Source organism: Thamnophis elegans, chromosome 6, assembly GCF_009769535.1.
Source record: "Thamnophis elegans isolate rThaEle1 chromosome 6, rThaEle1.pri, whole genome shotgun sequence".
NCBI classification, from domain to species: Eukaryota; Metazoa; Chordata; class Lepidosauria; order Squamata; family Colubridae; genus Thamnophis; species Thamnophis elegans.
In genome coordinates this window covers 72,058,411-72,071,895 of record NC_045546.1, presented here as the reverse complement: position 1 = coordinate 72,071,895, position 13,485 = coordinate 72,058,411, and the positions used below count along the sequence as shown (strand labels likewise).

At 37.7% G+C, this 13,485-nt stretch overlaps 1 protein-coding gene across 2 annotated transcripts in view; it reads right to left on the bottom strand.

Annotated features, from left to right (window-relative positions):
• Nucleotides 1-13,485, bottom strand: part of RIN2 (Ras and Rab interactor 2) — a 71,775-nt gene that overhangs the window by 15,460 nt on the left and 42,830 nt on the right. The window contains exons 4-8 of one of the 2 annotated variants that reach the window (XM_032219931.1): nt 12,973-13,165; nt 10,631-10,745; nt 9,917-9,989; nt 5,299-5,390; nt 2,487-3,611 (exon numbers count right to left, since the gene is read on the bottom strand). In XM_032219931.1, coding sequence (XP_032075822.1) covers nt 2,487-3,611; nt 5,299-5,390; nt 9,917-9,989; nt 10,631-10,745; nt 12,973-13,165 — 1,598 coding nt within the window. The remainder of the gene's footprint in view (nt 1-2,486; nt 3,612-5,298; nt 5,391-9,916; nt 9,990-10,630; nt 10,746-12,972; nt 13,166-13,485) is intronic. The other variant, XM_032219932.1, reaches the window with a different exon arrangement.

The window sequence follows — 13,485 nt, the reverse complement described above, 5'->3', positions numbered from 1 at the left end:
TGAGCTTACAAAAGCTCAAAAATGTAGCTATGAACAACCAACCTGGATGAATTATGTCCACTGTATCATCAAGGTTTGGAAGCAACTGAATGATTGAACAGCTACACAGTTCAAAGTTAATTCCCTGAACTCACCACATGGCCATCTTGATATTATTCAGCATTTGCTCTCATAACTTTAAGCCCTCGTAGGGAGTGCTTACTGAATACTAAAAATTGTTCTCTTTAACATTGGGAGTCATATAGGTGGTCCATACCTATTCTAGAATGCTTGAAATACTCCACAGACATTAACTGAGTAGCTTCAGCAATCTGACTTTGTAACATCTTTGTAAGACAGAGACATTTCCCCCTTCCTTAAAAAACAAGAATCAAGGCAAAGGAGGAGGAATAACACTATCTGACTGTGAGAAGTGAAAGAAGGTTGCTCGCACAATCCATATAACGTATTTAATACATTGCTGTGCAATATTGCAATGACAATTTTTCATCCTATGAAACCTGCCATGGATTATTTTCCATGCTTCCTAAAAGTCATTTCCAAGTTCATGTCAGTGTACCTTCAGATTCAGTGGTTGGAAGCAAAATAAATTGCATGCCAAGACTGTTCTGTTTGTGACTTTCCTGGAAATATCTGGCAGGGAGATATTTCTTGGAATTCTTGGAAGTAGTATGTCAGATCAGGCGGTGATCTGGTACACAGAACTTGTCAAATCACACCATGAACCAAACTATTACCTCACTAGTACACTTTATTCCTTATGTAAGCACTGAAATCACAGGCCTCTGATCAGAAACTGTTATCCTAAATTCTTCCTACAGAACTGAGAATAAAGCCTCATCTGCAGACATAAATGTAGATAAATTAAGCAACAAGTAAGAAAATTTGAAAAAAAAAAAAACTATTTAACTAGTTGTATTATTTGTTTTCCCTCTCTATTTATTTGCCACCGAGAGCCTGAATTTAGCCTATGAAAAAGGCTGGCCTTGTTTTGTTGCCTAAGATGACTCAATTGATTTGCCACATAGCTCTTGCCTAAATCAGCAACATCTGATGCATCTGCTCTGTTGTGGTTATTTGCAAACCTCAAGATTGGTGAAGGCAGCAAAATTGTTCAAAAGCAAAATTTCTTGCTTGCTTAAACTGCCTTTCTGCAAAATTAAGCCTGGGTCATCAATTGTTCAGCTAAGACCATGCAGCTAAAATGCACTGCCCCCCCCCCCCCCGCTTTTCTCTCTCTCTCACACACAGACACAGAATAGCAACAACAAAAGAATAATGTAGTAACTTAGCAGATCACAAAGCCTAAGATTGTTTCCTCAACTTTGGAGTACACATCATGGCATGCAAATTGTATGTTCAAACAAAGCACCAGCATATTTAAAAATCTTGATATGAAGTACTATATTTCACTTAAAGTTATGACACTATTTTTTTAAAATTCACAGGCTGTTATTGCATTGGCAATAGTGTTGAATCAACACTGACTCCTACATATGGAAATCGCTATTTAACTAAGGGAGGCCAAGTTTTTTATCCCAGAAACCACTATTCCAAGAGAGTTTTTCAACAAACTCTGAGCACGCTGAAACAATGAGAGGGGGAAGGGAAACAAGTCAATGAAATGAGCTTACAGGGAAAGTATTTTTGCCTTGAGGGACATTTTCAAGCAAAATGGATGTCACTGATACTTACAAAAATGAATAGAAACAATACTAAAAAGCTAACTTGGATTTTGATACACATCCTTCCATAAATATATACAATACACAAAACAAACAAAATCAGAGACAAATAACATTTCCCTTTTTTGGCTTTTTAAAAAATACTTTAAGAACCAGTTCTTCACTTCTGATTTGAGGGTTTTAAAAACAAAACAAAACTGTAGGATTGTATTATCCCTGCACTGCATTTTGTACTGTAAGGCATTATAGTTTGATGCTATTTAAGGATTTGTTTTTTAAAAATGCTTCTATTTGTTGTACTGTTGCTTCTACTAATGTTTCATTTTTATAAGCTAAATTTTAAACTACAACATCAGATTACATAGATTTTAAGTATTAATAAATAAATCCTAAAAAAAAAGACCAAAAACTTCTACTCCCAATCATGATGCCTGGCCTTATACATTATTATATTTCCACAAATAAAATCTGGAATACTGTATTCCTTTCCAGAAAGAAAACTGAAGCCCAAGTTTAGTAATAATAACAAATTATTGTTTCTCTTGCCATTCATGTCACACGTGAGAGCAAAGAACATACTTTTTTTCATTGACATTGAAGGAATCCACTGAAAATTTTATATTAAAGAAAAGGCACTGAACAAAATGCAGATCTAGCAGAGGGTTACGTTCTGTTTGAAGCAGTGTGAATGACAAGCAAGAGAAGGAGCTGCCACTTCACTTAGGAACAAGAGCCAGAGGGAAAGGGTAGACACAGGAACAGGATATTTTTGCTCGAGAAAGGTGCCACACAACTGCTTACCTATTTGGTCTTCCGGAATCAGAGATTCAATGGGAGGATCCAGTTCAGAACTCTGAGATAAATAGCTCTTTACTTGGGTCATGAACTGCCGAATAGTTTGAAGCATGTCTGTGCTGGAAACATGACACTCCTTGTTCTCCTGTAGAAAGCTTATATAGTCCTGAACTAAACAACCAAAATAAGTACGCTTGTCTCGAGACATTTCTGCTATTTTCTTAACCATCCTTTTCTCAGGGGTCATGAAGGAACTGAAGACGCCACTCATTTTCCTCAGCTGGGATTTGACAATTTTGGGAAGCACAAACGAGCCATTCCTTTTTTTCTTGGGCTTCAAGGGTGGTGCCATGCTCTCCTGGTCACTTTCCCCCTCGAACTCCTCCAGGCTGCTGTTGGTATCCCCATCATAAGCGAAGAGTGGCATGCTCCGATCAAAATCCAGAGAATCAGAGGAGGATGTGGACAGACTCATGTTGCTTAGTCTTTGCCGGCCTCCATTCCACTGCACTTGTGACTCACGGTGTGTAGCTAAGCTGTTTTTGCTCTCCAAGTTCTGCTGAGGCGGAGTTCCACCTGGAATGCAGGCGGTTTCTGTGCCATCCACCAAATTATGGCTGGGTTCATTTACTGCTGAGTTCTTTGCATTGCTCTGTGCTAAAGAGAGAGCCTTTTTTTTCAGGCGAGGCGGTGGGATAGGAGTTGGCCTCTTCTGTATCCCATCCAAGTTGGAGGGTTTGCTCTGACTGACAGTCTCTGGCAGACTGGCCTTGTTTGTAGTCCTGGACAGCTGAGGGTGTGCAAGAAGGCTATGAATAGAAGGTGGGGGAGGCCTGGGTGGGGGGGAACAGGATCTCTCAGGGCCATTCACATCTTGTGCTTTTGGACCTGATCTTTTCAGACTTCCACCAACATCCTGGCTATGCACTTTCAAGAAGAGAGGATTAATAAAACACAGAGCTCCATTCGTCTGGCTGCATTCCAGCTCTGAAGGCGTTCTGGTTCTTATAGAATGAACTCCATTTATGAGGCAGAGCTGCTGGGAGCTTTTATAAATGCTGTCTGAAGGCAGAGGCTTCTGGAGGGGTGGAGATTTCTGCAGTTTGTTGTTAGCTGGAGAGCTCCAAAAATCTGAAAGTCATTATTTAGTTAGCAAAAGAATGCAAATATTATGCCTCTAGTGCTTAGAATGTTCTACTCAAAAAGTTTTGCTCTAAAGGGAGGGGGGGTATTTTATAGGATCAGCTTTAAGCCTTTGGGTCCTGGAGTTGAGTTGAAAAAAGGAAATATACATACAGTCAAGTACAAGGTAGAGTTTACCAAGGTTACCTACTACACAAGCTTAGTGCCTTTCAAGAATAACTCTGCAGTACTACACCCCATCAGTTAATTCCAAATATTTTCTAATTATTACTCACATCTGTTGGTGTTGCTTGACATTAATTCTAGTGATCTGCCTTATTGTTTCCTAAAAGCACAGAAGAAGAGGTTCGTCTGGAAATGCTCTCTGTCAGACAAAACACTGCCTTGAATGCAATGTGCCAGGCTTTCTAAGAAGTAAGCTGTCTTTGCCTTCATCAGTGCCAACAGCAGTTTTTAAAAAGGCCATTTTCTAAATCTCATCCTCTGTGATAAAAGTTTTTGTGGCTTACTGCAGACATTATGCCAAACATAGCTTAATTCAAATATCGTGCCAAACTGTGCTTTATGTCTCCAAATAATTAGGTTTAGAGTGGCATACTTATTTTAGGTTTCTGTATTCTAAGCTAGACCATGGCTAATGGCAAGAAGGACTAGAATTGGTGGTAGAGAAGGTATCATCTTCAAATTTTAATATGAATGTGAAGCTCATTTTGCTTCCTGAGGCAGAAAGAGGGGACTATATAATCTAATTGAAGCACAGGCAGAATACAAATGTAACAAATCATCAAAATTATAAACACTGCGTCCCATAACTTCAGAAGTAGAGAAATGGTGTTTTTAAAAATAGCTTGTCACAATGCCAGAACTGAACCTTTGGCTTTAAATTCCGCTGTGAATTAATTCCATAACTTCTATGGGACTGTTTCTATGACTCAAACTAATATTTAAAGACCTCATTTTTTTCAGTCAAAAATAGCTAAAACATACTTCCAGGCCACATGACAGTTTCAGACTTAAGAGAGAAAGTTTAACCCTTCTGCACCACTCATTTCTATATTCTTCTATATGCCATTTTCCTAATCTGAATTATCTTTTTCTAAATATGCTTCTCTCATGGAGAGAAACAGATACTTACTTGATACCAATGTTTCTCCTGAATGACAAGAAGCAATTGATGTGTGTGTGTGTGTGTGTGTGTGTGTGTGTGGTTGAATCACAAAAGTGACATGCAGGAAAATATTCAAAACAGAAGTACCCAATATTTTGCGGCCATTTTGATATATAGAATTTTGGGAGCATTTTAAGCACACTCACAAAATAGTTGACATAATAAACTCAGCCTATCATAAAACAGTCTTAACTCGGAAGGAAAACAAAGCACTGTACCAACACATGTTATACTCTAAATATATCTACATTGGTCTAAGTGAAAACACAACTTGAGGCTGATGCTTTTCTTTGCAGCATTCCTATGTCCCATTGTTTGTTTTTATTAGTAAAATTCAATAAATTTAATGCAAACATGTTTTGAGGGAGATTAGATGCAAAATCAAGGAGTGCATTATGAGCAACCTACTGCCGTATTAGAGACTAGAGATTTAAACCATCTCTTCCCGGTGTCACAGCTGCAATTTAACTCTGTCCTTCCCTCCCACCATTGTCTGCTTTTACTTACTCAATCCTAGCTGAGCCGCCTCTTCAAGTTCAGACTCTGTTGCTGCTGCTGCAATTGCCTGAGGTAACTTCAAGGTGAATGGCAGGACATCCCTTATTTGGAAACAATTAAGGCATTAACTTGCTTTACTCTTCTACATCTCGTCTCTTAATGTCAGCTACAATACTTTCTGTTGCCACTTCCTCACAATGTTTCCTACTAGATAGTTCAGAATAAACTTGTATATTGAATAGTTCAGAATTTCCCACTTTTTGCTTACAATTAGAGTGACCAGATTGCAAGTTAAACAAACTTAAACATCACAAAATTGGTTCTCAACTGGAGATTTTAAGAAGGATCTTAAAGGCATTTGAACTGTTGCTCAGTTGCAGTATAAATGAAATACACATTTCATTTGTCCAGACCACAAACCTTTTTTGGGGAAGTTTAGTGAATCACTGCAAGGCAAATATATAATTTACAAAGCAGCAACAGCTAGGTTTTGTATGAAAAAACCCTCTGGTCAGCCTCCACATCCTACATAACTGATGTCAGTTGTCAGAGCTAGGATAAAAGTTGGATGGAGAACTGAGATTAATTAAATAAATAATTCCAAAATAAATTAGAACACAATCCTTTTTTTTCAGGCTGAGCAGTGAGCCTGCCCTTTTGAAGGGCCACTGCTGTTTGTCAGGCTGGGGCAATGTCAAATAGCAAAATACAATTTATTTATTTTAAATGGATATAGCTACCGATTATTCCTATACATTTTATACATTTCCTACTTCCATATTAAAAAATGTACCTAGGAGACCACTTCTAGAGTGCTCTGGGTATTAACCCCTGGATATAGACACTGGACACTTGGACCAGATAGATTGCATATATTTTTAATTTTATGAGAGAAAACATCTAATTTAGAAGATCAGGCAAATTATCAACATTTTGGTAGTACCTGTAAAGTATTTATTTCACCCAATTTTTGCAATTGGGAAACCCATTAATAAATAGATATTTATTACCCAATGAGTTTCAAACTAATCCAACATGATCACGTTTCAAATACAATATATCATATACACTGCTATGAGATGAGTATCATGCTATTTCTAGACAAATTTTTCTTCAGTAAGAAATGTGTAAAACTGAAATATGTCTCTTCCAGAGGTGGGTTCCTACCAGTTTGCACCTATTCGGTAGAACCGGTTCGTCAAATCTACCGAACCAGTTAGAAGAGGTTCCACCAGTGGACCCAGAAAGCAGGCCACACCTACAGAAGAGGTTCCAAAAATTTTTGAAACCCACCACTGGTCCTTGGATATGATTATTCTACACTATCATGCTTATATTTATAAAACTCAGTGCCTCTGTGAAAGGTAAGGATGACTACTGCGTTTGTGGTGCAATCAGAACATTGCGTGTATTGAAGTTGTTTTAACGCAAACCAAAGATGCCTTTTAAAAAACAAGTTTACATCATATTCTTATGCATGCCAGTGCTGTGTGTGAGGTAATTTAAGGTGGTTCTGACAAGTGTCGTTGGCATCTTCATATCCGGTCACATGGGTGGCAAGCCACTCCCATCCGGTCACATGGGTGGCAAACCACTCCCACAAAGGAGGCCACACCCACAGAGTAGGTTCGAACAATTTTTGAAACCCACCACTGGTCTCTTCCTACCATAAAAGTTTTCACTCAATTAGTGTACAGTATTAAACAATGTAAACAAATGACATGCAAAACATTTATACTGAAATCCTAGAGATTTGGTGAAAATTATTATTTTTTATTTTGTTTTGTTTGGTCTTGAACAGGCAGGCTTCAGAGAAAGCAAAGTTATAAAACAACACAGATTGGGATTGAGTCACTTACTGGATAATATAGTAAAACCCAGATCATCTGTAAAAGCTCTATTTATTGAGGTTATGCATGCCTTCAAAAGTATCTCCAGAAAGAAACTATGGTAAGTTTTGAGACACATCAATTGATCTTAACTTCATGTATAAAGTGCATGAAAATGCTAAACAGAAAAAAAAAGGACAATTCTTTGAGCCTGTCCCTACGGTAAAAGGAGTAAACAAAGCTACATTATTGCTCCCTCATTATTCGATTTTTATACAAACTCCATCATTCATTGCCTTAAAAAGCAGAACTCCACACACTGAACATTGCAGGAAGCAAGCACCAGTGTGACTTTACAGAGTTTAAGGCAGTGCTCTTGTCACTGAATCTAATAGGACTAAAGGGGGGGGGGAAGGGCTTTTGTTCTTGAGGTTTCTTTTCTGTTTGTATCACCATTTAACTAAGCAGTAACAAATCAATGATTATGGTGCTCTTCAAAAGACCCCAGAGACTCAAAGAAGCAGTGGAACCAGTTGGCCTTTTTTTCTAAATGAGGGGAGTAAGCAAATATATTCTAGTTGGCATTAAACTCTTTAAACCCAACTTACTTCCACAAAAAGTTGGTGTAGAATTAAAGTAGGAAAGCAAGGAACTCTGCTTGAGTCCAAAGTTTCTAGATTGTTTTAAACATAATTTTTATTGAAAAAAGTTAGAGACAGACAAAAGATAAAATTAAAAAACGAAGAAAGCAATAAAGATAAGAAAGAAAGAAAATGATAATAAAATAATAAAAGGAGCAACCTCTGCCCCCTCCTTCAAATTATGTTACAAAGATCCCTTGTATCTCATATTCAAATCCTTTCCAGTCAATAATCTACAAATCACTATTTCACCTTCTTTCATTTTCAGTAAAAAAAATCCATAAAAGTTCCAGCCTTTTATTAACAAATATTTATTCCTTTATCCCTGACCAAACAGGTCAGTTTTGCCATTTCTGCTAATCTTGTCATCTTTACAATTTTTCCTCCATTATGCGTATTTCAGTATTTCTCTGGTTTCTGGAAAAAAAATCTCTAAGTCACAACACTCTGCCTGGAGTTGGGCCTACCCAAGGTTGAAACTAGTGTTCAGGTCAGGACAGGTAATGTCCGGCAAAAGCTGAATTGGCTACCAGAAGGCTTGGGCTTGCTGATATTGGCAAATTGTATGTATCTAAAAGTTAGGGTAGAGCAGAAAATGGCACAATGTCTGTTTTTATGGTTTTGCCAATGCTTTGGGGGATGTGATATGGTCATCTAAGAAACACCTAGGATTGAAAATACTCAATATGGATAGGCAGGAAGATTAAAGCAGCATTTCAGCAAACATATTATCTAGTCAGTACCACATAAGCTGCCTCCTATTTAAACAGCACAGTCTGCCAAAGTAACACACCATTTTCATTCTTGCTCACTTTGCCATTTTCCCATCAGTTATCCTTGAGGGCAGATATAAGGCCACACTTAGACGACTGCATCCAGACTTAGGAAACAGTGCGGAAAAGAGCAAGAAAGATGATTAGGGGGCTGGAAGCTAAAACATGAAGAATGGTTGAAGGAATTGGATTTGTCTTGTCTGGTGAAAAGGACTAGGGATGACATGATAGTGGTGTTCCGATATTTGAGGGGCTGCCACAAAGGAGAAGGGGTGAACATATTTTTCAAAGCTCCAGAAGGCAAGACAAGAAACAACGGAGAAAAACTAATCAAAGAGAGAAGCGACCTAGAACTAAGGAGAAATTTCTTAACAGTGAAAACTATTAACCATTGGAACAGTTTGCCTTCAGAAGTTGTGGGTGCTCCCTTCACTGAAGGCTTTTAAGAAGAGAGTGCCCAGTCACTTATTTGGAATAGTTTAGGGTCTCCTGTTTGAGCAGGGGTTGGACTAGAAGACCTCCAAAGTCTCTTCCAAATGTGTTATTCTGTTAAAAATTCCACAAAAGGAAAGCTTTGGGCCATGCAGGCAAGGGTCCTTAGAAACCCTTGGCCATGCTCTTCTGCAATATTGTATTCCCTGCACACAGAATTTTTCTTTGATAAATAAAAAACATTTTTTTTTAAAAAAAAGATTTACTCCACAAATTACCTGGTAAGTGGCAAAAATCTATTTAATTGCCTGCCAAATACTGAGACCCTTTAGGAGCATCAAATTCATTTTGCAATGTTTAATATGTTATAATACTGAACTTATGAGAACTGAGCAAATGGACTGACTTGTAATCTTAATAACAAAGTATCTTATCAATCAATCAATGAGTTTTAAAATTAAATATTTTAGTGTTTCACATTGTTAATAAAATATGAAAACCATGGTATATTAAATTGTCTTAATTATATTATTGTATTAGTTAAGACATGTTATAGATATGTCAATCTAGCAGTAGCTAGTCCATCAAATTAGGTTAATACCTTATACTACATAAGTATTTTAATTTCTGTTTCCTTTATCTACTGTTTTTTTATTAACTTAGTACTTTATTTACTGTTATTTTACGGAAACTCTCTTTTTTAATTTCTATAACTTTAGTAATAAAACTGTATTTTACTGATCAGTGAATGCAATGAAGCCCATTAATTCATTGATTCATTAGTGATGTTTCAGATATTCAAAATCAGCTGTCTGCTCAGTAACAACTAAAAAAGTTAGTCAGCAGTTTATTCTTTTTCAGTTTGATAAAGATTCTTGACATTTGTATTAACAAGGCAACCACAGTTTAAGAAATGTTAAACAAAGGCTGTCATAAGAACATTCTCCTTTACCTGCTAATACAGTAGAAAGCTATAAGCCTGAATAAATCAGCAAAACTTATTCCAGAGCCTTCCAAGGAAAAAGCTGAAAAGTAAAAGAAAAGAGGCTCAATTGCACAATATAGGATCTGAAAAATACAGCAAAACATGCTTCCTATGTAGGAATAAAGCTTAAATTCATTAGCTATTGTTTGTTAATAAAGACTTTTATCACAGTCAGCATTTCTTTACCATAATTCTTCAGTTGTTTTTGCTTAAAAATTATCAAAAAGTAGGAAAATTTTTTAAAATGGTACACACACTGACAACTGAGCTACAAACAATCCAAGAATCCTAATTTGAAATGTTTAAATCTCATTGTCTATATTGGAGACTATTTGTCATGCAATCCACCAAAATAATAAAGCTCAACTCCAGAGATGCTCCTACATCTTGGTACAACACAACACAAGTAGTGTTTGGCCACTAGTCTCTTTTGTGATTTTAGTTTTCTTTCCAGTCTAATACACAGCTCTGGAAATTCCTCATGGTCTCTCATTCTATTACCAATCAGCTCTGGCCCTTTTTGTTCACATGTATTACTTTGAGATGAATCAGTTCAGTTGTTTTTCTGCTCCCTGCTGCACAGATTAACAATATTCCTTCAAAAAAAACACAATCAATCACCTGATGAATCTTCTATTCATTATGTCCAGCCAAGGAAAGACAATATTGTGAACTACTTACTATAGATGCTTTCTTTTATTGCAAACTCTTTAAGGCAAAATCCCTTTAGATCATTTGGTAGGCGTAACGATAGGACTTTCTTCTGCATTCTTGATGATTTTCTAACAAGGAAAGTCTATTAAAAAACAAATCAGAAAAAACAAGGCTTTACATAGACTTAGTAGCCATGTTTTCAAGAATTTCATATTATGAACCTGTTTCGCCTCATCTTACATGCAAGTAAACTTGTAAAGCTTCCAACAGAGATATTAATAACTTGAGAATCCAAAATAAGCTACAAAGCTTCATATTTATTGATATTTTTAATTACCCAGAACCTGTAAATGGCAAAAAATATTGCCAAACTTTGTTCATGTTTACTCATTTGATCTTGTAATATGCAGACATTACATTTTTAACGTGACCCGTCAAAACCGCGCTCGACTAAACCGCGCCCGATTAAACCGCGTCGCTGACGTCATCAACAGGGCGACAACAGCCAGCGCGGAGAAAGAAGGGCGCTTTAAATAGCGCTTTGAAAGCAAGCCAATTCAACTTAAGGTAAGGGTTAGGTTTAGGGTTAGCTTTAGGGTTAGGTTTAGGGTTAGGTTAAGGGTTAGGGTTAGGTTTAGGGTTAGGTTAAGGGTTAGGGTTAGGTTCAGGGTTAGGTTAAGGGTTAGGATTAGGTTTAGGGTTAGGTTAAGGGTTAGGGTTAGGTTTAAAATTAGGTTTAGGGGGGTTAGGTTTAGGTTTAGGGGTTAATTTTAGGTTTAGGGTTTACAGTGTGCTTCTGTCTCCACGCTGTTGTCGCCCTGTTGATGACGTCAGCTACACGGTTTAGTCGGACGCGGTTTAGTCGAGCGCGGTTTTGTGGTGGAACCCATTTTTAAAACTGTTCGGGCCAAGAGTTAATATTAATTCCATGTTAACACATAAGACAAACATCAAGCTAGGCAAGTGCTACTCCAGTTAGCCAATAAAATGTTAATAATTGCTCTCAGAACAATAACCTCTTTCCCATGTCTTTCTTTTTGAAAAAGTTTTGATACCATAATGACAGACATGTACAAATACAAAGTACCTACCAGAATCTTATGTTAAGTCGCCAGCTAAAATTGTCTAGTAGGGTAAAGGATGAACAAAGATTTCTAAGAGAACTGTTGCTAGTGAGAGTAGGCAGCAGTGGCCTAGGAGAGTCACATAGCGGCCCTCATCTAAAGCAGATTCATAACGTGTATGAATATTAAAGTTACACGAATACAAACAATCAGATACACTTTTCTCTCCTGATCGGCATCTAGCCACTATTCATATACATTAGTAATATAAAATGACACTATGAAGGAAGTTATGATCAGAGGTGGGTTCCTACCAGTTCGCCCCTATTCGGTAGAACCGGTTCGTCAAATCTACCGAACCGGTTAGAAGAGGTTCCACCAGTGGACCCAGAAAGCAGGCCACACCTACAGAAGAGGTTCCAAAATTTTTTGAAACCCACCACTGGTCCTTGGATATGATTATTCTACACTATCATGCTCATATTTATAAAACTCAGTGTCTCTGTGAAAGGTAGGGATGACTACTGCGTTTGTGGTGCAATCAGAACATTGCGTATGTTGAAGTTGTTTTAACGCAAACCAAAGATGCCTTTTAAAAAACAAGTTTACATCATATTCTTATGCATGCCAGTGCTGTGTGTGAGGTAATTTAAGGTGGTTCTGACAGGTGTCGTCAACATCTTCATATCCGGTCACATGGGCGGCAAGCCACTCCCATCTGGTCACATGGGTGGCAAGCCACTCCCACAAAGGAGGCCACACCCACAGAGTAGGTTCGAACAATTTTTGAAACCCACCACTGGTTATGAGTTTACATCATATTCTTATGCATGCCAGTGCTCTGTGTGAGGTAATTTAAGGTGGTTCTGACAAGTGTCGTCGGCATCTTCATATCCGGTCACATGGGCGGCAAGCCACTCCCATCCGGTCACATGGGCGGCAAGCCACTCCCACAAAGGAGGCCACACCCACAGAGTAGGTTCAAACAATTTTTGAAACCCACCACTGGTTATGATGTACGTCTGTTGGTAGAATGCTGAAGGAGTTTGACTGGAATTGGGGGTTTGAGATGTCCAACAACCATGGAAACCCTTTGGGTTACTTTAGGCCAGTCACTGTCTCTCAGCCCAACCTATTGGGACAGAAAGTGCTATGAATTTTTGGAGAAAAGGTGGGATATAAATTTAAGAAGCTAAAAAGGTATTTCAGAATAGGAGAGAATGGACAGGGGTCTGAATCTAAAAGTAAGGCAATACCCCAGCAAAGTATTTCTCTTGTTTTCAAGGCCAAATTAAAGTTTCTTACTCCAGGAGGTTGAGAGCGTAGAATTTCCACTGCTTCAGCATCATTTAAGCCAAGCTGTAACCAGATAGGGTGGGTATGAAGAAGTTTATCTAGTATGCTGAGCTTACTGGGGAGACTATCATATCCAGAATCTCGTATGATATTTGCAAAATCTTTCTGATCCGGGCACACATCACCCATATCTTTCTCTAGGCTAAAACAACAGAAACAAACAAAAAACAAAACAAATTAAAAGCCTAGGTTTAAATTATTCAAAAATAATCTGTGCTTGTAAAAACAACCTTCAACAATGCATCTTGCTCATAGATGAATAAAAATAAATATCAATATGTGTTTGCATTCATTTTCAGCTGTATTTTATTGTAGGTGACCCTGAGGGCAACTCTGTAAGTTGATGTAAGCTGTAAACTCTAAAACAAACAAGCCAGATCAGTAAACAAGCTGGTCCATCAGCAAATGGATTGGGCTACAAATGGAAATAGAAAAGGAAGTAATTACTTCTACTTCTTGAAC